General features: G+C 45.9%; 1 protein-coding gene and 1 long non-coding RNA gene across 6 annotated transcripts in view; one reads left to right on the top strand and one right to left on the bottom strand.

Moving 5' to 3' along the window:
- LOC118251721 (uncharacterized) overlaps positions 1–2846 on the bottom strand; it is a 9317-nt gene extending 6471 nt beyond the window's left edge. For 3 of the 4 annotated variants that reach the window (XR_004779925.2, XR_004779924.2, XR_004779926.2), the window contains exons 1-3: positions 2702–2834; positions 1567–1763; positions 463–671 (exon numbers count right to left, since the gene is read on the bottom strand). This is a non-coding gene — a long non-coding RNA (uncharacterized LOC118251721). Of the gene's footprint in view, positions 1–462; positions 672–1566; positions 1764–2701 lie in introns of all 4 variants that reach the window. The other variant, XR_004779927.2, reaches the window with a different exon arrangement.
- GNB5 (G protein subunit beta 5) lies at positions 2476–26347 on the top strand. Of its 2 annotated transcripts, XR_007708746.1 has the most exons (12): positions 2476–2781; positions 6760–6896; positions 10211–10252; positions 10886–10962; positions 12426–12558; positions 16562–16705; positions 19846–19937; positions 20075–20123; positions 22697–22793; positions 23846–24012; positions 24357–24874; positions 25751–26326. XR_007708746.1 is itself a non-coding variant. In XM_035554250.2 (11 exons), exons 1-11 carry the CDS (start codon positions 2670–2672, stop codon positions 24366–24368), a joined length of 1062 nt encoding a protein of 353 aa, XP_035410143.1. In that variant the 5' UTR covers positions 2476–2669; the 3' UTR covers positions 24369–26347. The 2 variants fall into 2 exon arrangements, 1 of the variants encoding a protein (XP_035410143.1); XM_035554250.2 differs by having other exon boundaries at positions 24357–26347.

Raw genomic sequence — 26347 nt, 5'->3', positions numbered from 1 at the left:
GTTTAAATCAAAATGCACAATATGTCCTAGCCGCTCTTGTGCAGGTGTTTGTGTATGATTGTGCATAATGTGGTGTGCAATCAGCTGAGCCTTTTGCAACTTCCTGATTTGCACATGCATCTTTTAATTTCAGATGCAGATTGCACTCAGCTGCACAAATGCATTTTCATAACCAGTCTTTTTGATTTTCCTCCAAACAGTATCTGTTGAGAGATAACAGGAATTGCTGATTCACAATGTTGAGATCATCCTACTTCCCTTAGTTGCCTTTTGGGCTAAAACATCTTTTTCCTGTGGGGTTTTGTCCATTTTGGAATTGGTGCTAATCAATAGAAATTCAATGTGCTTGCTTTTTAGTCTTCTCCAAAAAAGTGTTAGTACATTAGTTTACAATTTAAAGAAAGATAAGTTGGTGAGTTAGTAAGAATGATTATATATATATATTTTTTTTTAAATACCTACCTTTTGAGATAGTCAACAATGTGTGACACAGTCAGACCTTCCATGTTCCCCAGCGTGGAATAGTACCAGCTTTCTTGCATGTATTCCCATCACCACAATGCGGTGCATTTGCCACACATGGAAGGTAGGTTTGCAGTTGTGGTAACGACTGTTTTTGCCACAATTCTTGGTGATTGAATTCTTCTGTAGCAGCTCCACAGAGTAACGCTCTATAGAAGGCAGACTACTTTCAGAATGGTTACCTCAAAATAGCCTCAAAATATTTGAAGCCAAGGGTCATCATGCCTTTGATCCATAGGGAAGAGTCAGAGTCAAAATCTGTCTTAAAACAAACTGTCCTTGTTCTGGGCAACATGAAAGCTCACTGCCTCTGAGGACATAGTAGCCAGTTTGTAAGTGATCGGCTTTCTAGGGAATGCCGGTGATCAGTACAAAGTAACAGCAACAAACGCTTTCATGTACCAGTCATTACTGCACAATTAATGGATCATAACATTACAGAGTTCAGTTACTTACTACTCTTTTCCGCATACCATACCTCCTGTACAGGATGTTTTCACAGCCTTTTGGCCTGTGCTGATGTGTTTTGAAACTCATCTGAAATCAGAGCACAAACTAAGAGGACCTATATTTTGTCCGCTGCTGTGGATTGAACTGCCATTTCAGGTTAAACATAGTAAATTCTAATATTGTGTTAACAAGGCATTTACTATCATAGGGTTTTTAGGCGATTGCTGGTTAAGTTTTATTTCTAATGAAAGCATATCCAGTAGTATGTGAACTCCACAGATTATACTGCCTCCTTTTTCTTTTATGATACTGAATGTAACTGGATCAAAGTAAGTCCAGAGTTGCCTACATGGCCATCAGACTAGTAGGGTTGCTGCACCAGCTTCTGTGGACAGGGGGAAGACTGGAAATGCATTCACTGTATTTGACTCTCGAGAGAAGTGGCCCAGCTTCTGTAAAACAGACCTTGAGCATAAAGCCAGACCAAGGCCTGACTTCAGCCTGCGGATTTACAGTGAACAGCTCAACAGGTCTGCCCATGCGTCCCGGTCAGACAGTGACACTGCTGCTAAGCCCGTGTGGGAAAGGACTTACTTTCTCCGAGGCTGTACTGTGTCCAGGATGTGCCCAGAGTCTAAACAACAGCTGCAAACACTTATTTTCTTATCTCCCTTTCTAATCTTGGAACATCTCCAGGTTGAACAATAGCCATTTGATTGTCTATTTTCTGGCTAAAGGGAGACAATGAGAGTCAATGTGAGCAAAGTTATTCCGTGTGGATCAAGGACAATCTGTGAAGAAAGAAGAGGACGTTTTCAAGGAACTCCCAGGGAACAAAAAGTTGCAAGGTTGTTTGCTGCTGTTCTTTCTCTGGAAACTGAGCCGCTCTGTGCACATTGCACACGTTCCCTCTCTGCCTGCAAGCAGAAGCTGCTGAGACAGGGAGCTGTTCTTTGCTGCCTTTGGAGTTTTGGAAATCGGTCCTTTTCAGTGGCTGGGAAGGCCCAAGTTTGCGTATCGGTGTGCAGTGTAAACAGGGGGTTGGTTTAAGGTGGGAGGAAGGTAAAAATGAGGAATTTGAAGCATAATAAGGAGACGGGTTCACATCGCGACATCCATCCTGCTGGCACCTTGTGACTAAGTCTCCTAGTCCCCCCTGCCCCTAGGGCTGTAAGGGAACGATGGAGCTGATCTGGGCTTTGCAAAGCCTTGACAGGATCTGTCTTCCCAGTCTGGCATTTTAAAATGCCACTGAGGTGACCGGTTAGGTTATTTTTTGTTGGTTGTTTTTTTTTTTTTCTCTCCTCCTTCTTCCGCAGGGGCTGCAAACTTCAGGTCCAAACAAGTTTGGGCACCTAGCAGAAACAGCCTTTTGGCATGTGTTTCTGGGCCGAGGAAGCCCCGGGGCTGCGCCAAGGGCTGGGGATGCCCAACAGCTCGCTCTCAACTGCTGGAGGCCGGCGGGGGCAGGAGGCCAGGCCGGGCTCAGCCTCCCGCCCGGCGGCCGGCGGGGCCGCGCCGGGGCTGCGGGCGCTGGGCTCGGCCGGTCCGCAGCAGGGCCGGGGAGGGGCCGGGAGCCGGGTTGCTGAGGCAGCGGGAGCCTCGGCAGCATCCCCGAGAGCCCGGCGAGCAAAAGAACTCCTCCCTCCCTCCCTCTCTCTCTCTCACCCGTCTCCCTCCCCGCTTCCCTCGCAAAGATGGCAACCGAGGGGCTGCACGAGAACGAGACCTTGGCGTCGCTGAAAACCGAGGCGGAGAGCCTGAAGGGCAAGCTGGAGGAGGAGCGGGCCAAGCTGCACGACGTGGAGCGTGAGCGGGGACCGGGGGCGGCCGCGGGGGAAGGAGGCGGCGGGGGCCGCTGCCCCCGGGCCAGGCCGGCCTGCACCGGGCCTCCGGCGCCGCGGGACCCGGCCTGGCCTCCGCGCCGGGCCCCGGGGAGGGAGGGAGGGAGGGGAAGGGGCCGCGGCATCCATCCCCCCGGCCGAGCCGAGGCCGGTTCGCGTTGTGCCGCTGCGCGCCTCGGAGGCACGAACCGAGCCTGACCGCAGCCTGGCGGAAGCTGTGCTTGATGCACCGAGGCCGGGATTTCGCCCCAGGTGAAAGGGGCTCGGAAGGGGGCTCCGTCGCCCCCGCTCCATGCCCCAGGGGAACAACCTGCGGCCATCCCCTGCTCCTGAGGAGCCGTGAGGCGGGGCTCCGAGCTGCTCCCTGGCCCCTGCGGCTGGAGGGCCACGGCTGTTGCAGGGGCAGGTCGCAGCCCTGCCGCTCCCCCCTCCCACCTCTCAGGGAAAAATAAGCTCACCTTTTTCATGGTGTTTCCTAAACACGTCTGTTCTGACGTACAGAGATGCTATTTGTTTTGTTACATTTTTATGTAAAATAACATATATTGCGGTTCTTTTTTTTTGAGAAAAACATCTAAATTACTGTATTATATTACTATATTGTGTATGACTGAAGTCTTATAGCTCATTTAATTAAAAATATTAATGGATTATTAAAATTCTGATTACATACATACATACATACATACAATACCCTGAGTTGGCAGGGGACCCCCAAGGATCACCAAGTGATGCTCTAAGTGTAGGAAAGGAACGTGAGTCTGTATCCAGTGCTTTAGGTGTTAGTGGCTTTGTAGGACTGAGGGACTGGCAGGCATTGTTAAATTTCAGGTATGGCAGAGTTAAAAGTTTTTTTTTCCTCTGGAGTAAATAGAGCATTTTCTGATCTAAATTAGGTAATCATAAATTACGTCTGTCCTACTAGCAGGAATCATTAGACAGATGGAGATGGCCTCATTACAGGAACATTGCCGTGAATCATCAAATTCATCCAGTGTAATTTCTGTATCAGAAGTGGTGGGGCAGACCCCATAAGCATATATTTTAAGCATGTGCATAAATCTGTTTTTGCACAGGAAACCAATTTTATTTATGATTGGAGTGATATGTAAATGGGTACATCACTAGTCATAGGATATTTATCTCTCTTGTTATCTGTAAAATCTGTAAGCTCATTTAGGAAGGCAGTTTTTGCTTAGCCATGGCAGGATTTCCAAGATAAAAGGTTTATGCTCCCACAGGACACTGCTCCCTCATGATACTTTATATCATCAACTCCATATCAGAGTTTTTTTGTGCTTAAATTATTCCCAAGAGCTATTTCTGCAAGGGTTACAAGTTTCAGAATAAAGTATCTCTTCTGTTTTTTCTAATCTAAAATTGCATCTTTCATATTTTTTTCTCTGATCATGACCTTCCTTCTATGGTTCCCAAAACAAGCAGTGGGCTGAACGAGTATTGCCCTTATTTGTTCAGCTGGTTTTGAACAGCAGCTCTCAAAAATGTGGATAGAAAGAGGAAATACCAAACATCCATTTGATTCACAGGATTACAGTTGTAAGGATTCAATTCTATCACTTAAAACTTTAGGTATAGATAAAACAGTTTGTCCTGCTCACGTGATCCATAAATTTTTAAGGCCAGAAGATACCATTAGGACCAACTGACTACAGCACAGAAAAGATCAAAGTCCTGATAGTCTCTGCATCAAATCCACTGTTCCTGTTCAGGCCAAATCATAAGTTTTATAAAACAGTATGTTTTATCTGGACCTTCATAAAACCACTCGAGCTACTTACTGGCTTTAGCTGATCTGCATATGCCTGAGTGCATAACTTTCAACTACCTTGAAACAATATTGGAGAATGCTTCAAAATAGTTATCTGACTCTAAAACCTGCTAGGCGGGCGGTGGGTTATTATGGCTGTGGTTGGAGATAAGCATCCTCAGAGAATCTAAAAGCTAAACCAGACAATTCCACAGACTCAGCTGCGTTGACATAATGGAAACACTTTGCCTATTGTCTGTGAAACATCTGTTTTGTCAGATACGTTCTGGACACAAGCGTCTTTCCAGCTGCCATCATAACCTCCCGTTCTATGTTTTCATCTCATCTGATTGGATCATTGAGCAGGTTTGAGTGGGTATCAGCAGGGGAAAATCACATCTTTTCCTCAGGGAGCTTACGGGGTACTTTCTCAGAAACTTGTTTCTGGCCTCCCGTTAGAGATGGTATGGACAGATTGTCAGGAGCAGCGGACAGTACTTGACCCCTAGGTGGGTGACACTGGGCATGCAGAGATTTCAGGTGAGAACATTATTCCGGCACAGCCTGCAGGGCTAGTAGTTTTGAAAGACAGCCCTTGAAAAGCTAAACCACGAGAAATCAGTCCCTGCCTTAGGCCGAAATTGCTCCCCTGACCCTGTGCCAGGGAATGATTTCAAAGTTCAGGATGTCTGCTCTCTCGCTGCCCTTCCAGGCCTACAGACTTTCTTGCAGCATCTCTAGAAAAGTGACCAAGGGTAAAGCATCAGTGTTGCTCTCAAGCAGTCACCTGCCGCATGGAGTATGACGCTCAGCCTCTATCACAGCACTGAAAAAGCTTAGGATTTCTTCTGCCAGCTCATTAAAGCATGTGAGCTTCTGCATTTATTTCAAAAGGTGTGAGTTAGGCGTTTCCCCCTTAGCAAACAGCAACCGCGTTAGGTTTCAGCATGGACAAACAAACAACACAGGGTAGTGCTGGATCTTATTCTCAGGACTGAATCATTTTTCAGTTCTGGTGCCAGGACCCCTGCTCTGCTGTGAGACTTGAAGCAGCTCCCACCCTCCCTAATGCTCCGTGTGAGGTGTGTCAGAACTTCTGCAGGGCGCCAAGATGCATCGTGCCCACTTAGCCCACCCCGGAGGAACAACTTTGGAGCAGAGCAAATAGATTTTCACAGATAATGCTTTCTCCCAGACTTGTGCAGATGACCCCAGCATGAGGCATCAGGGTTATGTGAGACAGCTCTTAGTTGCATGAGCTGTGGTGGGTTGGATTTTTACATTAAAGTGAATTTGCACAATTGGAAATGCAAATCTGTTGGGTTTTTAAGAATGTCAGCTGAAAGTGCTGCTGTTAAATGAGGTATGGAAGAACTGACTTCTTCCCCTGAGGATGCTACTCAGGAAAGTTGCTTGTCTGCCTTCTCTGTTTCTCCCTCCCATAAAAGAAAAAGCTGATCCACCAATGAGTCTTTGAGGTCTGTAGATGCTGTTGAGAAGTCGGCTAGCACACTTACAGCAAGTGTTGAGTTTCCCGAGTTTCATTCAGAGTTGTGGCCAGGCCCTCGGGGCTCCCTTGGCCACCAGAAGCGCAGAGAAGCCTCCAGTGCCAGTGGCTGGTACCTGTATCCCACTGCACCAACGCTGCAGTGCTTGAGGGCTGACTGCAGCTGGGAGTCTCACGTCCAGAACAAGCGTTTTACTGTGAAAACTTCAGAGATTTGATGGTTATCCCCTTCTTTTGTATGATTTGTTCCTCCAAGACCCAGCAGCGATCTTCACTTCTGCTGAGTACCTCAGGGTATGTGTTAGGCTGGAGACTGTCCACACTTCCAAGCCTCAGTCAGATTGAGGATTTCCCAATAAGAGGGAGGAAGGGGGTGAGTAATTGATTTTCCAGTTATATTTAGCTGTAATAATGTGCAAGAGCTTCAGCTGCTACAGCCCTGGAATTCAAGCCCTGAGTGAATTCATACCTATCTTTATCTGGTGGATATTATCATACACCGCCCACCTTGGTTTTACCACCTGCCAACCCTGAAGCAGACTTTGTTGGCCTGCACCATAGACTCATGTTTCTTGGATTAATTCCTACAAGTGACGTTACTCACGAACATAAAAGCTTTCTGTGGCAGAGCTTCAGTGCAAGGTTCTCTAACCATCAGCTGTTTGCAGTTCACCAGGTGGCAGAGCGTGTGGAGGCACTGGGCCAGTTTGTGATGAAGACCAGGAGGACGCTGAAGGGCCATGGAAATAAAGTTCTCTGTATGGACTGGTGCAAAGACAAAAGAAGAATTGTGAGCTCTTCCCAGGTATGCCGTTGGGCAGATGTTTTCAGAGATACCGTTGAGTGCTAATACAAATCTTCTGGCTGTACTGCATACTACTCTTTTCAGGTGACACTTTTGTATAGTGTAAATTGGTTGGCAGAGTTCCTTGGGAGGTGGTTCTGAAGAGCAGAGGAGTCCAGGAAGGCTGGGCACTCTTCAAGAAGGAAATCTTAATGGCTCAGGAGCGGTCTGTACCCATGTGCCCAAAGACAAGCCGGCGCGGAAGAAGACCGGCCTGGCTGACCAGAGAGTTGTGGCTTGAGCTTAGGAGAAAAAAGAGGGTTTATAATCTTTGGAAAAGAGGGCGGGCCACTCAGGAGGACTATAAGGATGTTGCGAGGCTGCGCAGGGACAAAATTAGAAGGGCCACAGCTCATCTGGAGCTCAATCTGGCTACTGCCGTTAAAGATAACAAAAAATGTTTTTATAAATACATCAACACAAAAAGGAGGACTAAGGAGAATCTCCATCCTTTACTGGATGCAGGGGGAAACTTAGTTACAAGAGATGAGGAAAAGGCTGAGGTGCTTAATGCCTTCTTTGCCTCAGTCTTTAGTGGCAAAACCAGTTGTTCTCTGGATACCCAGTACCCTGAGCTGGTGGAAGGGGATGGGGAGCAGGATGTGGCCCTCACTATCCACGAGGAAATGGTTGGCGATCTGCTACAGCACTTGGATGTGCGCAAGTCAATGGGGCCGGATGGGATCCACCTGAGGGTACTGAGGGAACTGGCGGAGGAGCTGGCCAAGCCACTTTCCATCATTTATCGGCAGTCCTGACTATCAGGGGAGGTCCCAGTCGACTGGCGGCTAGCAAATGTGACACCCATCTACAAGAAAGGTCGGAGGGTAGACCCGGGGAACTATAGGCCTGTTAGTTTGGCATCAGTGCCAGGGAAGCTCATGGAGCAGATTATCTTGAGTGTCATCACGCAGCACTTACAGGGCAACCAGGCGATCAGGCCCAGTCAGCATGGGTTTATGAAGGGCAGGTCCTGCTTGACGAACCCGATCTCCTTCTATGACAAAGTGACACGCTTAGTGGATGAGGGAAAGGCTGTGGATGTGGTCTACCTTGATTTCAGTAAGGCTTTTGACACCGTTTCCCACAACATTCTCCTCAAGAAACTGGCTGCTCATGGCTTGGACTGGCGTACGCTTCGTTGGGTTAAAAACCGGCTGGGTAGCTGGGCCCAAAGAGTTGTGGTGAATGGAGTCAAATCCAGTTGGAGGCCGCTCACTAGTGGCGTCCCCCAGGGCTCAATGCTGGGGCCAGTCCTCTTTAATATCTTTATCAATGATCTGGATGAGGGGATCGAGTGCACCCTCAGTAAGTTTGCAGATGACACCAAGTTAGGTGCGTGTGTTGCTCTGCTCGAGGGTAGGAAGGCTCTGCAGGAGGATCTGGATAGGCTGGACCGATGGGCTGAGGTCAACTGTATGAAGTTCAACAAGGCCAAGTGCTGGGACCTGCACCTGGGGCACAACAACCCCAAGCAGAGCTACAGGCTGGGAGATGAGTGGTTGGAAAGCTGCCTGGCAGAGAAGGACCTGGGAGTATTGGTTGATAGTCGGCTGAATATGAGCCAGCAGTGTGCTCAGGTGGCCAAGAAGGCCAACAGCATCCTGGCTTGTATAAGAAGCAGTGTGGCCAGCAGGGCTAGGGAAGTGATTGTCCCCCTGTACTCGGCTCTGGTGAGGCCACACCTCCAGTACTGTGTTCAGTTTTGGGCCCCTCACTACAAGAAGGACGTCGAGGTGCTCAAGAGAGTCCAGAGAAGGGCGACGAGGCTGGTGAGGGGTCTGGAGAACAAGTCTTACGAGGAGCGGCTGAGGGAGCTGGGATTGTTCAGCCTGGAGAAGAAGAGGCTCAGGGGCGACCTTATCGCACTCTACAGGTACCTTAAAGGAGGCTGTAGCGAGGTGGGGGTTGGTCTATTCTCCCACGTGCCTGGTGACAGGACGAGGGGGAATGGGCTAAAGTTGTGTCAGGGGAGGTTTAGGTTGGACATTAAGAAGAACTTCTTTACGGAAAGGGTTGTTAGGCATTGGAATGGGCTGCCCAGGGAAGTGGTTGAGTCGCCATCCCTGGAGGTCTTTAAGAGACGTTTAGATGTTGAGCTTAGTGATATGGTTTAGTGGAGGACTTGTTAGTGTTAGGTAAGAGGTTGGACTGGGTGATCTTGGAGGTCTCTTCCAACCTAGACGATTCTGTGATTCTGAAATGTTTTCAAGATGCCCTTAAGGCAATTAATTGGCAACATATTTGTTCAGAGAGCACAAATCCAAGTTTCTGAGCATTGCTACACATGTCATAGCTAATATCAAAAATATTTCTTCTGTGGTCATATACAGGTTTTCCCTGTATTCCCTACTACAAAAGAAAATAGAAGTCATCTGAACCCATTGGACACTTTATTGCCTTGGTCTTTACAGATTCAATATTCAGTAATGATTTCAGTTTAAGCGTTAAGAGAAAATAGTTGGGAAAAGGGAAGGGAAGAAGTGTTGATTCTTCTAGAGATTTCTTTGCACAAAAATTTCTTCTGCAGTCTGTATGATTGGTGCAACCTTGAAAACCTCAAACATCCTGCTAAAACTACTGCATTTACTTGGGCATTTTGAGAAACAGTCTGAAAACCTGCTCAAGACCAGTTTCATGAGCTGTAGGAGGTAATAATATGATTACCTTCTAGATTCCCTGGTTTATCATGAGCCCAGTATAACAGCGAGTGAGCTTGCTGCATCTCACAGCTGTTCACTGACTTACATGAAATCTGTCAGGGGTCTCACTAGGGGGATAAAAATAGGCAATCTGCATTGCAGGCCACCTTCAGTTACTGTGAGGGGCTTTTTAACCATTCATGGTGATTCCAGCAAAGAGAATCAAAGTGTAAATAATTAATGTGACATTTTTAGAGTGGTTAAAATGGCAGTATGTAGATAGAAAGCTCAATAGTAATGGTTTCCTGAGAGTGTCCTTTTTGTGGTGTGTGCTGCAGGTGAAAGAAGTTCTCATAAACACACTAGGGAAAGCCCTTTTTTAAAAAAAATCAGTCTTTTAATCCAACCTCAGTCAACTCAGTTAGAAGGAAATATGCTGTTCTTCTGTTTGAAGAAATAACTAGCACTATGGAGAAGTGTCTCCTTGGTGCTTCACTGCAATCATTGTAATGTTGTTAAAATGGAGACAAAAATTGCATGAGACAACAAATCAGGATAGAAATGATCAGCAGAATTTTCTCTATGTCTGGGAAGTAAGCTAACAGCTGTCTCTCTCTGTGCACTTTCATTTAGGATGGGAAGGTGATTGTGTGGGATTCCTTCACTACCAACAAGGTAGGTGAAACTTCAGCAAAGGTCAGATTTCTGTGTGTAGGGCAAACAACAGTGGGATAAGCCGGCGGGCTGGAGGACTTACAGGAGGCAGCAGGAGGCAGGAGGATGATGGCATATCCTGCATACCTCCAGCAGCACCTCAAAGCAAGGAGCCCAGGACAAACCATCTCTCTTGACCTGTCTCTGAGCAAAGTCCCCATCGGGGCACTGGTATTTATTGTGGTCTTCAGGGCATATCGATCCAGTGATGTGATGCCCCTGTGCTGGGAGCAAAGCCAGGCCAGCAGAATGGAGGTCCTCCCTGGGTAACAGCTGTGCAAGGTGCCATGGGTGCCATGTGTGAGCGTCGGGGATCCTTCGGATATGGTGTTCACTGTGAACACACATGCTGCTTCTCCAAGCCCTGACAAGGCTGCCTTTCTCACCCTGCTGCACACAGTTGAGAAAAAAGAGCTTGTACACCTGCATGTGCCACACTGGGGACCTTTTACAGCACCAAGTAACCCCAATAAAACATGCTCTGGGCTCATGAATAAGGTGGGAAGTGTCAGGGATGGAGTAGCTGTCCACCTGCTGCTCTGCTGGATTAGAGGAATGGCGGTGTCTGAGTTTTAAAGAGATGCTGTATTTCAGGAACACGCAGTGACGATGCCGTGTACCTGGGTGATGGCATGCGCATACGCCCCATCTGGATGTGCCATTGCTTGTGGGTAAGTTCCCAGTTTCCTCAGCTGTTTATGCAGAGAGGCTTGGTTTGCAGTGGTCTCCTGGTGCCTTCAAGGATGCTGACAGTCAGAAGCTTGCATGTCTTGATCGTGGATGGGAGGATTACATTCAGTGCCTCTGATCCTAGTCCCATTATGGCTCATACATTTTATCACCACTGACTTCAGTGCAACAACATCTGTTGTATAAGCATGGTAAATAATCCTCTTTCAGCATTTATATCACGGGTTAGGAATTCTGCATGCATGCGTGTTCTCTGTTCCAGTTTGGTTGTGTGTATTGGATATATCTTCTAAGGGAGAGAGTTTTTAACCCTCTGCTTACTTTACTCTCTTTTTTCTAAAAGGTAGAGAAGAAGGTTAGTCTTTAAGGGTTACCAGCACATGAGTAGATCTTGCCAGGATGGAGTGGAGGGAAGTAACCCCATCCTTGATAATCATCTCCAATTTTTTTCTGAGGGCTCAGGTTTGAAAAAAATGAGTTTTTGCAGGGGAGAAAACAAAGAGATTAGAAGTTGGCAAAAGATCTCTTAAAAATGGACTGGGTGGATCAGACAGACAAAACAAGCTTGGGGCAAGAGAAAGAAACAAAGGGAGACTTTACTGTGGAGTCCGCAAATGTGGAAAGAAGACACAGACTCCATAAATGTGTGCGGAGGAAGAGTCTGGAAATTGTATGTTTTTTCAGTAACTCGAAAAATGGCAAGAAATCTCTTGTAAGAGAGACAGGGAGTGCATATATGCATTGCACTACCTAGTTTTGTATTTCTGTTGAACTGTTGATTAATGCTGTGCACTTAATACAGGGCACAAAAACAGCACCTGGCGGAGTGCCAGGAATCTGGGACCAGGGCATGGCCGATCTGCCACAGCTTTAGAAAAGGGTCAGGGTGGGCACATCTGGCCTGGGAGACACGTCTTGACTAGTGTAACTGTCCAGGAGGGCACACCAGCTACAGAGGACAGTATTTCTGTTGCCTTTTTTCCAAACTCTTCTAAAAGACCTGTCTTCACATCTGCCGTTTGCTATGCTATATCTTCCATAGGAGTTAAGGTACATAAATAATGGTGTTTTGAATATGAATACTCACAATGACAGATGTCAGCAGAAAAATGGCAGTTTTTGTTCAAAAAAATAACCCTGAGGTGACTGTGTCACCGTCCAGTTTATACTTTCGTGAGATTTCATTCAGTGCCATTTATAAACTAGATGAGGGTAAAAAATACTGAGCCTCAGCTGTTCAAGTGCTGTAACGTAGCCAGCCTGGTGAGGCAGCTGGGGCTTCCCTGTGTGTGGAGATCCTGGACAGCACAATACAGGGAAGCCGGTACTTGTGAGAATTTGGCAGCGCAGCACTGACAGGTGGTTTCCTTCTTATCACCACTCGCCTTTTGTTGTTGCGGTTTTAACCAGTTCTCTCTCTGTTATTGCTATTATTACCCTTTAGTGGCCTGGACAACAAGTGTTCTGTGTACCCTCTGACATTTGACAAAAATGAAAATATGGCTGCAAAGAAGAAATCGGTTGCAATGCACACAAACTACCTGTCTGCCTGCAGCTTCACTAACTCAGACATGCAGGTAAATGCATTCCCTCCCCGCTGCTCACTGTCCTGCAAAGCCTAACATGGGCTGCACTCGTATTGATGCAAGCAACCTTCCTTGCTCCAGGGGCATTTCAGCACTCAGGGCCAGGTCCTGCCTCATGCAGGGGCTGCTGGAAAACTCTTGCTGGGGCAATGAATGTGCTGCAAAAGCTTCTGCAAGGAAATGCCTGTAACAGTCCGTGTCCAGGCTGTCATGCTTGCGCCCCGCGAAGACCTGTCCCTTTTGTAGAGGGAGCTTGCTGGTACCCTGGGTGTTCTCTGCTCACTGGGTCTGTGCTGGCTTGTGCTTTTAGGAGCTCCAACTAATATAAATAGTTTTGTTTTGGTTTTTTTAATACAGTTCGGGTAGGACTAGGTTGGGTGTGTGCTACATCAGCTGGTGAAGTATGTGTTGTTTACCTGCTTTGTAATGGATGTCTAGCCAGTTTTACTTTAATTCTTAGTATTTTTATTCACACCAAGTGACGTACTTGAACTTGAGGATGGCCCCAAAGGGTGAGCCTTTTCCATACAAGCCACAGTGTGTTCTCTCAAGGGAAAGGAGTGATGCTAACCCTGTCTCACAGCTTTGGGGCTGGAGCACAGAGGGCCAGTGATTTCTTAAGGTCACAGTGGGAGCTGATGGCAAAGCCAGGAACAAAATGCAGATCATCTGAGGCCAGGCCAGTCTTCCTCTGTAGTGAATATCTCACCCATTTCTCTAGGAATACGAAAGATGATGAAAGGAGCCAGGATAATCCCCTTGTCCACTCTGCTTTTCAAATTTAATTGAAGTTTAGCTCAGTGCAGCTCTGCAGCAACATAAATGGCAGAAGGGAGCATTTTCATTGCACTCTGTGTCAGCGGAGCTGCTGGAAAGGGAATACCTCGTTCCCTTCTTTCAGGTATTTGGAGCTCTTCTGAAGCAAATACCAGCTCTGATTGCTTCTATTTCAAGACATGAGATGCCCCCAAGTATGTTGTTATTTGCCATTCTGTGGTTTCTCTAATGACTCTGAGGTGCTAATTCAAGTCTATTGCCATGGAAACAAGCAATGGACTTGCCCAGGCTCAGGCATGCTGAGCCCTGACCTTACTGTGCAGGAGCCTTGCATAATTAGAGCAGAGCCTAAATTAAGTGGAATGGTTTTGTTGAGATACAAAACCAACATTCTGTTTTCTTGTCCATACCTACATGCATCATGATGTAAATCCTATGAAAGGAAAAAACAGTTATGTATTTTTTGTAATAAAAATAGAAGGAAAAGTTGGGTCCTTTTTTCTCCGTATTGAATACAGCAAACTACATTGCTATTGAACGTAATATATTACTGTTGTTAGATACTACCACAGTGGATTAAGATGCTTTATGTTCATACTTCATACTTATACTATATATTCAGAGACTTTTCTGAAGACTTTGAAAGGAAATTTTCTTGTGATTGATAGGCTTACGTTTTTAAGTGATCATTTATAGCACTATGTATTATTATTTAAACAAATGCAAGCAAGTGGGTTGGCTAAGCTTCTGTTACAACACTGTTATGTAGGGCAACCTAGAGAATCCCAGATTTCTTCTCTTTTCTCCTTTAAGATAATGGCATATGAATTAAAATTATTCTGTAACTCTGAGGGCGCACTGTGCAGCAGGCACACTGCAGGGGCTTTCCCAGCCCTGCCCAGTGTGCGCTGAGCAGCTCTGCTCTCCTGGCTGCTGTCACCTGGGGACTTGCTGCATCACCTGTCCTGGAGCAGCTTTAGGGCACGGCAGAAACCTCCCCAAGCCCAGAGCCCCTACGACACCCAGCACCCCGTGCTAGTGCTACGAGTGCTCCTGTTCTGCTTTGGCTGCCCTCTTGAACTAGAGCTCAGTTTTCCCAATGAATGGCAAAAAAGGAGTTTAGGACCTGGTGTGTCTGTGGGCATCCAGCGAGAGAGGAGATTTGGGGCTGTTTGGTTATTGATTAAAGCCAATCTCAGGCTGCACAGGTGCTGAAAGAGGGGGGTCCCATCAGTGTTCCTCACCATGTTGCCATCCCAGTCCAAGGCGAGCACAGAGCTGCCAGGCTGGGTGACTTGCAGAAATTATCTGTGGCCCCACAACGTCTTGCCAGGGAGAGACTCCCCCACCTCAGTTACACAGAGAGCCTGAGGAGCCTCGCTTCCTAAATTAGGTATCCACAGCTCTGCAGTGCGATAACGCTCCCCACGTGACGATGCTCCATGTGTATTAATAGCAGCAGCTATTTGGGATCTCAAGTGTTGTGCATGGGGCAGGCAGCCGTACTCCTGGTGTGGCAGAGCTGAGAAGCAGGATGTGGCCCATGGAGGTGGCAGAGGGGAGAGCAGGCCCTCACGGCTGCTCCTAGCCCTAGTGCCTGCGCTCATGGCGAGCTGGGGCCGTGTCCCCACTGCCCGTGCCATGTGCAAGCACCACCTCTTCGTTTTGGGTGAGGATTCCTGTCCAGTGCTGCCAGAGCCCCTCATGGAGGAAGTCAGAGTCTAAAAGCAAAGATTTTTAATTCCCTTCTGTGTTTTGTTTGTTTGTTTGTTTTATAGCTATACCCTGAACTTGAGCCCATTACATTTCGCTTTAAGCATTAGCTGGAGCCCTGGGCTGTCAACAGACCTTTCCCTTACACCTTTAGCTGCTCCTGTTCCCTTTGTCTTTCTTCCATACTATTACAAGAGCAAATCCTCAGAGCTGAAAGTCTTCATTTCCTCATCCGCAGTACCGTCACTCCTCTATCCCAGTACAAATAGAATAGAGAAATTCATTGATCCAGGCTCAAAAGCAGATCAGAAAGAAAATTCAGGACCTTCTTCAGCTATTATCATCTCAGAATATTCATGTGTTCTGTGGCAGGGTTCAGAATGGGCTGTTCTGCAGCTGTGCAGACCTCTGTTTCTGGGAGGAGTTTTTTGGAACATCTGTCAAACATGATCAGTGTTCATCTTTTATGCAACTCTGAGAATGGTTTCATGATTTTGTGATCATTTTCTTCTTGAAGAATATTTTCTTTTTAATTTCCAACCACCCACTGGGATCCCCCTGCGTTTCCCCACTGAACATGGGAATAATCTGTGCCGAAGACTTTGTATGGTTACAGAATCAGAGTATCTTGAGTTGTTCTGTGGTCACCCTTGTCTCTCCCACGCCTGTGTACAGGGACCCATTCAACCTAGAAAATTTGTGATTGCATAACAGCTTTGGGTGCCAAGGGGAAATTTTGAACAATTGAACATCGTCAGGATTTAGCCACAATCGCAAGCACCAATCACATGTGCTTTCTACAAATGCTGTAGCAGATGAGAGGAGCTACGAGATATGTTCGGTCGGTATATGTTCAAGCCATTTTGCACATAAATGGTTTTGGAAAAGTGAGACGTGATGAACTTGTCAAAAAACTGTCTAGACAGGCTCACTGCCCTTTCAAAAAATCCATGTCTTAAACCCAACTCATTGGGCTTAACCTGGCTATTTGAAGCAGGGGGAAAAATAAAAAAAAAAGAAAAAGAAAAAAAAAACTTAAGGAGTTAAACAAGTATACAAGTATACTAAAACAGGCATACTTAACTCCAACAGTTCTTCGCACAGTTTGAATTCCAGCAGCCTAAATATGGATAGGGTGAAATACAGGAGCAGACAGGAATACCAGTTCTACCTCCTATTTGGAGGATTTGGAAATGCCAGCAGATCCCTGGTGGCATCCATTTTTAAACCCTTCTGCACCAAACTGAGCATTACTGGAACACTGTGTAGGTATAGCTGTGTCAATATGCCTTTCCTCTCCACTCTCACTTCTTTGCTTAAAAAATAAAAACCACAAACTCTGCTTAGAATGGCATTGCTTTTATGACTTTGATTTATTGTATAATATTTCATGAAATTAAAGTTGTCCTTGGTGTATGTACAGGATGACAGTAGTTTCGTTGTAATCATCTTTGCGATCATCTGCTGATTTTTGTGTTGTGACTTTTCTTGCCATGTCCCATAGATTTTGACAGCAAGTGGAGATGGCACTTGTGCTCTATGGGATGTTGAGAGCGGGCAGCTTCTACAGAGTTTCCATGGTCATGGAGCTGACGTCCTGTGCCTGGACCTGGCCCCTTCTGAAACTGGAAATACATTTGTCTCAGGGGTAAGCAGGAACTTTCTATCATAATGTAAAATTAAGGAAAATGGGAGGGAAAAAGCAGCAAAGCAGGAGGCTCAGGATCATCTTATTGAGGAAGTGTTGGAATATGTAGTGGGAGCCCCAGTGCAACCTTCTCACTGCAAGCACATTTCCCAAGCTGGAGCAAATTAAACCTCTGTCTGTGGGGTCAAACCCACCCCGCCAGTTTGACTGCAGTTCTGCTTACTTAGCAGATTCCACCCCACACCAAAGCAACCCAGCCCGAGATCAAAACACCTCTCCCGGGAAGGGAAGGGCTCGGGGTTAGAGCCTGGGCTCCTAGCACAGGCGGAGGTGGGAGCCCCAGTGGGTGAGAGCCTGGCACAGCAGACAGCCTCCTGCCTTTGGCTCCTTCGTCGTGCCCAGCCCTGTGGAGCTGGGCAGGGAGTGCCATGGCACCGGAGCAGGGCGGTAAATAACGTACATGCCACTGCATTGCTCAACCGCTCCCCAGAAACCAGGGGGTAGCTTGGGCACTGGCTAGACCCTTGAACAAGTTGGTGCAAAGAGATGAGGTGTGGCCACATCTTCAGCTGTTGCTGAGTCCCCCGTGCTTTCCAGCGGTGCCAGAGGCTTTTTTTTTCTCTGTCAGTCAAATGCTGCTTGCTCCCCACCGTGCCCCAGAAGAACACACAAACCTCACCAGGGCCACAGGAGTGGTTCTGGGAAAGTACCAGAATCTGAAACTTTGTGGACATCTTCCAAATCTTGTCCTGCTGCTGTGGGACGGCTGTCCCCAGGCAGCCAAGCCATGGTCACACAGTAGGGCGGGCAAGGCCCAAAAATAAGCTGGTAGGGTCTCAGCTCCTGTTCAAGGTGGTGCTGGTCTTTCCCACATCAGAAGTCGAGTTTGCAGGTGAGATCTGTTAGGAGCTGGGAGATGAACTCTTATCGGAGGCAGGTTGCTACCAGTAACTTTGCTGAAGGTACCTGGTTTCTAAGCCCTGTGCTTGCTGGTGGAAATGGCCCTTGTGCCAGAGGGGCACATTGATTAGGGGATTCCACTTGTTGTGCTTGGAATCACAGTCCTATCCCTACACAATAAACCTCGACCTCCTCAGTTATGGCTCTTTTTATCAAAGTTGGCTGGCCCATCAGGAGCGAAGCCTAGCATGTTGGCCCAGTTTGCTTGCTGCTAGCTAGCACAGCTGCTCTGAAGCGTGACTGAAAGCTAATTCCATCTGAGCGCGTTTACTCCTCCCGGGCTTTCCTGCCACGGAGCTCACTTCCCAGAAAGGACAGATTGATTCTCCCTGGGAACAGCTCAGCTTATTATAGGGCAAAGAATCGCAAGCAGCTATGGTACTGCTAAGAGAATATGTCATACTTGTGTTAGTGTAGCAGCTTGAGCATGTCTGTGTTTACAGCATCTCAGTTAACTCATCAAATGCAAAACACCACTTCTGTGAGGGTCTGTCTTCTACTGAGTCACTGCAGGTACAGCCAAAGCAGTGCAGCCTGACGCTACGGTGTCATGGAGAGACTCCTTGTGTATTGTAGCTATGCAATCCAGTAATCTTGAGCTGAAATAAGCAGTGCCAATGCAACAGCATGTAGACTGGGAGCTACTGCATTTAACTACTTAAAAATCACAGCGTGCCTTGTAGATCTAGCTGAACACAGGGCTGAGTCCCAGGCTGTTGTTCTCAGAACCCTTGGAGCGCTGCTGCTTGGGGAGAGTTGGAGAGCACTCAGGGGGCCATCTCTCCACAGGTGGTTTCTGGTTTCTCCTTCAAACCTTAGGAGTCAAAGCACCAGCTCGTCAGATTGGTCTTGTCCCCAAACACCCAGAAAGGTCAGTAAGAATGGTGCACATGGAAGCAATGTGAAGGGCTGGGCTTGGGCTGTGGCTGGGCTTCAGGGGGAAATGTGCTGAATCCAAAATTTTCTCTCTGCTGTGTGGTTTCCCCTACACAGAAACCACAAGTTGGTACTAAGGAACATTGCTTCTTTTAAATAGTGACATCATTAGTAAAAATCTGGGATTTCATTTCATGAGACAGTTTCAAAAAAAGAGAGACTTGAATCATGAAGAGACTGTTTAATTTAACTAGCAATTATATTTGCTTAAAAATAAATAATGTGTGGCATGGTTTGATGAGCAGCATGCACTAGCACAGCAGGAGCAGCAGCTGCCTGGGCTCCTCTGTGCTTCCCACACGGCATGGTGGCAACAGGGACCTGCTCAGAGAGGCTGAGCCTTCCCTGGAGCTGAGCCTACTTACTTACTGCCTTCCCCCAGGTAGGGTCATGTTTATTAAAATCTCACATCACTCTTAAAAAAAGTCCGTGCTCTTTTTCCTGCTGCCACTGTTGTGACAGCAGCAAGACACTGCAGCTGACAGCAGGACCAGCCTCATGGTCCTGCAGGCATGAGGTGGTCCCTGCACTGAGGACGTTGCAGGCTAAATGGGCTGAGTGCGTCACTCAAAGCGTTCGAGGTGCTGAGCACCTCTCAGGAAGCCCTGAGAGTTGAATCGTCAAAGCACAGCTTGGGCAGGTTGGAGCTTGACAGTGAGCTGAAACACCATTATGCTGCTTTCCTCATTCCAGTCCTGCCATTGAGCATGTGGGTGCTGAGCCACGGCAGGAGTTAACTCGGATGGGAGGATGGGCAAGAGACATTTATTTCAGTTTTGGTGTATGAAAAGCATTTAGCATAAAACTTTTAATGCTGGTTGTTATTTTTTTATATCAGGCATGTAAAGTGGTAAGGGAATGAGTCGGTCATGGAGCTCCGTGGCGTGGGGGAACTGCAGACACGGGTACAGGGGCAGCATGAGCAGAGCAGGGCTGTGAGTGCTGGGCAGCATGGGCCTGCCTGCGCACCACCCCGGTCTGTCAGCACAACGTCCCCCCTCCAGGTGCCCTTGCTGTGCCCCGTGGCACCACTGCACCTGCTGATGGTCAGCCTCCATGGCTTAGCCCTCCAACCTGCAGCTGCACCGGGTTCTGGTGTACCAGTATGGCAGGTTCTGGGGCTGCTTTGCTGGTTGATTCCCATTGGAGCTGTGATGTTCAGAGCCCTGTGAATGTGTAGCAGGTACACAGGGGATGAATGCCGTTGTTTACTCTTACGTAGTAAATTTCTTTTGTCTTGTTAGGGATGTGACAAGAAAGCCATGGTTTGGGATATGCGATCTGGTCAGTGTATCCAGTCATTTGAAACCCATGATTCAGATATCAACAGTGTCAGGTCAGTATGTTTGTGGGAGAGGACACATTTGCGATGTTGAGCCGTGCACTGGTTCTATTTTTGAAGCCTGGCCTCATCCAAATAATAATGTAATGTATTCTGGTCTTTTTTTTTTTTTTTTTTCCACTTATGCACAGATATTACCCAAGTGGAGATGCTTTTGCCTCTGGTTCAGACGATGCTACGGTATGTCAATTCAGCAACATAATTTAGGGAAGTTCTGTTACTTCCCAAGTAAGATTTTCCTAAAAGGAAAAATATTCACAGAAGTCTCTAAGTGGCTAAACTGGGCCTTTGACACCAATATTGAAAAAACAATAATGCTTTATTATAATACATATTAAATACTGGATATAGTGCTATAGGAAAAATCTAGTAATGCTTTGTACGTCACTTCTGCAAAGTTTTCTACATGAGGTACAAATACTCTATTTTCTATGTTTTGAAGTTTCATGAACAAAATTAGTTGTCTTACTGGAAGAGATCTGGCTTCATATAGTTGTTGGTCACAGTATGGGAGGAACCAGATAAACCCTGCAGCTTGTCAGAAGGAGCGGTGCAGTGCAAGGCGTGAAGAGAGCCTGAACACAGACGTGCACATCCCAGGCAGTGGAGCGGCCGAGGGCTTAGTGCGGCTCTGGGCAGGTGCAGCCAGCTGGCCTCAGCAGCTCTGTGCATCCTGAGAGCTCAGCGCCAGGTTGGCCCTGGCTGTTCTTCTCCCTGACAGCCTGAGTCACTGTCGCTTTTCACTGCAATGAGTCACCGCATCCAGGTCATCCTCGCTGATACAATAGCCCTTCCTGGATCTTACCTATGAGCAAGCTGCTAGCAGAGTACATATTGACTGTATGTATTGACAGGTAATGTTGCTCAGTACACTGCATGCAAGATGCCACTTACCTCCTGGTGCCCTCAGGCCCCCACTGATGTGCATGGCCAGGGTCTCACTACAGCTGGTGGGTCCCCAGGGGGGACGAAGCTCTCTGCCTGTATCACAGCCCTGCAGGAGCTGAGCTGGCAGTAAGTGTAACTCAAGAGCAGACCTTCAGGAGGCGCCTGGCACCTTGCTTCTCCTGCTTATTCAAACATCATACTGAGTTGTGTGAAGACCATGAACCTTTCTAAAGTACTGTGCCCTAGGAGCGTGTTTTGAGACTACTCCCAAACTGTCTCAGCTCAATAGAAACATTCTCTTTTTCTTCAGTGGATGTGGAGACCCTCCAAGGCTCTTCCAGAAAGAGTGTGCATAGTTTTAAAAGCTTCTATTATAAATGTATACCTCTAGCTCTGTGGTAAGTCTCTGCACATTTGGGTGCAGTACTGTGAGCATTTGAGATGCTGAGAGAGTGAAAAGGAGAAATCGTCCGTCATTAAATTCCAATGAGAGTGCTCTCTTTTTATGCCCAGTACCACAGGCTGTGGGCTCCCATTTGATGTTTTTGTTTTGTTTTGTTTTGTTTTCTCTGTTAGCTACTCCTGATGCCCCTGACCTGAGTAGGAGAATGGGAAATTCCACCTTTGTAATTTTGGCAGAGGTTTTGGCAGTTTCTGTCTATGTCATTGTTTAAGTGAAGAGGCTGGTGTTTGCAGTGTTCGGACTGGTACACCACTGGGTACTTTGACCTGATGCGTATACTGAGGGATTTCGAGGAACGCATAGTTCTGACTGTCTGGAGGGAAGCCATAAAAGCATGCTCACACAGCAGTGCTATCACCTGTGGTGACCCTGACTCCCTATCGGGACAGTCTGATAGAATTAATCATCAGTGTGGAGCACTGGAAAGCTGGGCTCCACATACCTTGCAGCTTCCCACAGCCCTGCCAGTGAAACAGCCTCTCCTTTATGTGCAGGCTTGCATATCAGCCGTTTTCCATGAGTAAAGTATTAATATTAACAAATCCAGCTGCCCAGTGTTTGTTTAAGCTTAACATATTAAGGAAGGTTTTCAGTTCAGTTGGTTTCAAATTTTGATTTCAGGGCTAACAGGCTGCCATTCTGAATGGCAATGAAGTCCGGTCTGTCTATGCACTATTTCACATTAATCAAGCCAAAGTATGCTGGCAATAGCTAAAAACAGGAAGTCAAGATTGCTGAGGTGATGGGGGATTTTCCATAAGAAAGGAAAACCAAAGATCTGTAGGAAAGTGTAGCATTTCACTAAAGTTTTTTTCATGCATTTTTTTCAGACACACAGACCAGGCTGCTTGCTGTCCTGTCTTACAGCAAGGAGCAGTATTTAGGCTGTTCCCCCTGCCATGGGACTGCCGTGAGCACCGTGCTGTGTGGGCAGTGTTACCGAAGCTGTCTCCAAGGCTCCAGTTATGGCTGAACTGTTGTCCTTAGGAACTGTGCCCCCATGCACAGCCAGTCAGTAAGCAGCAGGATACCCTAACACGTAGGAAACCACAGTGGGGAACCAAGAGAGTAGGCTGAGAGTGGGAGAAATTTCAGTAGGTATCCATGGTCCGAACCCCACCACTTCTCCCTTTATAGCAGGACAGAAAGAAGGCTAAGAGAAAAGATTTGGAAAAGCAAGTCCTTCGCTCAGTTTATACAAAACTGCCTTGTGGTGTTGCCCATTAACCTCCAGAGGAGCCCCAGTTACAGCAGGCAAAAGTAACAAAAGGAAAGAAGCCAAGCAGCCATTTCCTGTGATGCCTGCTAGGCTGCAGTCCTTCCGACTCTCATTTTTTCAATGAAAGCTAGCCATTGACTCCAGGCTTTACTGAGGCACGTGTTGTTTTTGTTTTAATCCTAGTGTCGTTTATATGACCTTCGTGCAGACAGAGAAGTAGCAATTTATTCCAAAGAGAGCATCATTTTTGGAGCATCCAGTGTGGACTTCTCTCTCAGTGGTGAGACCTGAATTTCAAAGGTTATCGTGGTGTTGGGATTTGTGGCAGACTGTAAAATTTTGTCAGTTTAATTTGATAAAGCATTTCAAAACCAGCACTAAATACCAAAATCATTCTCTGTAAAATAAATAAATAAATGAATTACTCTTTAAATTATCTAGCTGGCTATTGCTTCATTGTAGCAATGAAAAGCATTTTTCTGGCTATAATGAAGATGCAAATATTTCGCTATTAACTACAGCTGGGCTAGAACTTCACAATAATGATTAAAAACGTTTCAAAGGAAACATGAAGTGTAACTCGGATATAAAGCGTGCTTACATAAATAGTTTATAAAAGGATAATAAATGATCAATAGATAGTAAAAGTACGTTAAGGATCACAAAGACTGATCCATTACCATTTCTCAATGCAGATGCAGAGACGTGAGCTTGAGTCTTCCCTCTCCTGCCTCCCACCCCTTCTTCAGCACAGGCGCAGAGCTCCTCCAGTCAGCCTGCGTGGAGACGAGCGGGTGGCGAGCTGCCCTCCGCCCAGGGCAGAGGCACATGTCTCTCTCTGTGCATGTCACAGGCACCACAGCTTGTCCCACTGGGGACCATGAATTACTTACCAAATTGTCTACTAATTGTTCAGCCACTTGTATTCAATTCCTTGAGTAAAGTTTAAGCAAAGTATTATTAGCCTTGATAAGCCACTGAAGTGCTGTTCAGTCTGATGTGGTTTGGACTGATCCCCCGTCTCTAATGACTGAGCAGATTCTATATAACTTAGCTCAACTTTAGCTATGTTTTCGACTAACTCATTTTATAAATAGTTCAGCATTTAGTAAGGACAACTCAGCAGTGAAGCAGGTGTGCCTAACAGGAGCACAAGTCTGGCGGAAGCAGTGGCCAGGGCTCACTGTACGCAGAGGGCAGCTGTGTATGTCAGTACGGGAAAGCTGGCTTGCTGCTCGCTGGGCATTCAGTGTCCTGCAGAAAACCCTTGCTGGAGTAAAGACATGTTACCCACTTAAGAGTTTATTTTTTGAAATCTCATTCTCTTTGTAGGTCGTCTGCTGTTTGCAGGTTATAACGATTACACCATCAATGTCTGGGATGTGCTGAAAGGGTCCCGTGTGTCTATTCTGTTTGGACATGAAAATCGTGTCAGCACCTTGCGGGTGTCTCCCGACGGGACAGCATTCTGCTCAGGGTCCTGGGACCACACTCTCCGAGTAAGCACTGGGAGCATCTGGCTTGGGTGCTTGCTGGTTTGTTTGTTTGTTTTTAAAAAAGAAGGGTGGGGGGAAGGGTTATTACAGGAAAATCGACTCTAGAGGGACTAACGAGAATATAAAACCTGCAGTGTAAAACATGAACAGAAAATTCAAATTAAAAAATCCCCACAAAGGGCTAGAAGAACTGTTGAAGTTGAGGGAATTTTGAACTTGCTTGTTAAATAATATCATTGCTGCTGATATTCTGTGACATTAATCTGACTGCTTGCCAAATTTTAATAAAGTATTTGAGGGAACAGTCAACGAATTGAATAAATGATTGTTCAATTTTCTTTCTGCAGATCTGGGCTTAACGTGAGATCCTGTATGCAGAATCAAATGAAGACCTGGACTGCAAAAACACCATAAAAATGGCCCCCTAATAATCAGATATTCACTACACTACAGAAGAGTGACACTGAACCCACAGATTAACACAGCTAGATAGAACACGTAATCTGCTTGAACATATAGCAAACATCAACTTGTAGTAAAATGAAATGGTTTTAATTCTGTTTTGAAACTATCTTTTATTAGAACTAGTTTAGCTAATTATGAAGGGACCTTTCTCTGAAGTCATCTGTATCATAGAAATGAGTATTTCGGTGCACATTATGTATTTATTTGCATGGTTTGAATTCCTTTTTAAAGAAAAAAAAAAAAAAAGATTCCTGATTTTATCAGGGTGTAGCATAAGACTTTGGAAGCATTCCATAGTAGTGCATTGAATTCTGGTGTTGAAAAGTGGGAAGAAAAGCAACTCTGACACTTTATGATGGCATGGATACTTTATGGATGACTGAACCTCTGAACCTTGGTAGTAAGTAGAGGCCCTACTGTGAAGTTGCTGGCTGTTGTCATAAAAATGTATTTTTTGTACAAAAAAAAGAATCCTTTCAATCCCTGTTTTTTCCTACCGTCTTTTTAGGTAGAAATAAGTATTTCATCTCTGTTATCTGAATATAAAAAATCTAGATATATACAATACAATAAACTGCAAATATGAGGAATATAAACATGATTTACATAATCATGAGGTAATATTTAACCAGTAGTTTCTTAGAAATTTTTAATTGTATCACTTGGTGAGTGAATTTTCTTTTACTTAAAGGATGCTACATGCTAAGCACTGAGGGATACTACACACTAAGCTCTAACCACCGTTACACTGATGGTCAAATCTTTTCCAAGTCAGTCATAGTCATTCTGTGATCATGATTCTCGCTTGCATTTTGAGCCATTAACACCACTTTTGCAGGGTAACATAGCCTTAAATGTGCTTTAAGGCAGTGTATTTCCATTTAAAGATCCTTTTGCAACATCAGAACAGCATAAGTCCTTGCAAATGCAGGCCAAACCTTACAAGCCAAACTGTACAGTCCTTACTCTAACAGCTCTCATACTGAAGCGAGACAGTTTTGCAGTAGCTGGACTTGAGAATGAAAAACAGTAAGCTGGTGAAGACGTGCTGAGAGACACAGTCCTGTGAGCATTTAATACTGGGCTCACCAGAGTGCAGGCCCATCAGGAAGCTGCTGGCAGGACTATCCCCATGCAGAGCTGATGCTGTAGAATTAAGATTTAATCAGATAAAGCTGAGATAGAGTTAATTATAGAACCATTTGAAAATTATATCTGCATTCCTACATTGAGAACGATTGAGACTAGAGCGTGTCACCTTTGTTTATACTGACAGGAGAGAAGTGCTGGAGTAATGCTGGGGGTTTGCACAGCCTGCCCTTCAAAATGCAAGTGATAAGATGCATCTCCGAAAAGATCAAAGATAGGATTTATATTTAGATTGAAACAAGATGAAACAAGCAATCACTGGAGTTGGCTGTTCACGTAAGTTTGATGATAATATCCTCATTCTATTCTAAAACAGGATTTTAAATATATATATACATATACATAATTGTACCAGAAACGGTCTCCTCGTTCATAAAAACATCAGGTTCCATGAATCCATAACTGGTTAAATTAGAACACTGACATTTGTATCAGCCTTCAGTCCCTAATGAAATTTCTGTTGGTTTTGCTTGGAAAAGTAAGCTCTGATGCTTTGGAATATTTGTGGCAAGCTATCCCTGTAACAAACTGAATGCACTATGGAAATTGTAATGTTATATACAGATAGCTCACTGTGCAATATCGAGTCAACACACTGTACACATTTGATCAAAAGATGAATATTAATGTTTAGATAGTATTTATTGGTAAGATATTTGTTCCAAACATACTACATTGTGTTGATACTTATGAATGGCCTAAATACAATAAATTGTATTTTACG

Source organism: Cygnus atratus, chromosome 11 (genome assembly GCF_013377495.2).
Source record: "Cygnus atratus isolate AKBS03 ecotype Queensland, Australia chromosome 11, CAtr_DNAZoo_HiC_assembly, whole genome shotgun sequence".
NCBI lineage: Eukaryota > Metazoa > Chordata > Aves > Anseriformes > Anatidae > Cygnus > Cygnus atratus.
The sequence above is the reverse complement of the archived record's forward strand: the minus strand, read 5'-3'. Positions and strand labels throughout refer to the sequence as shown.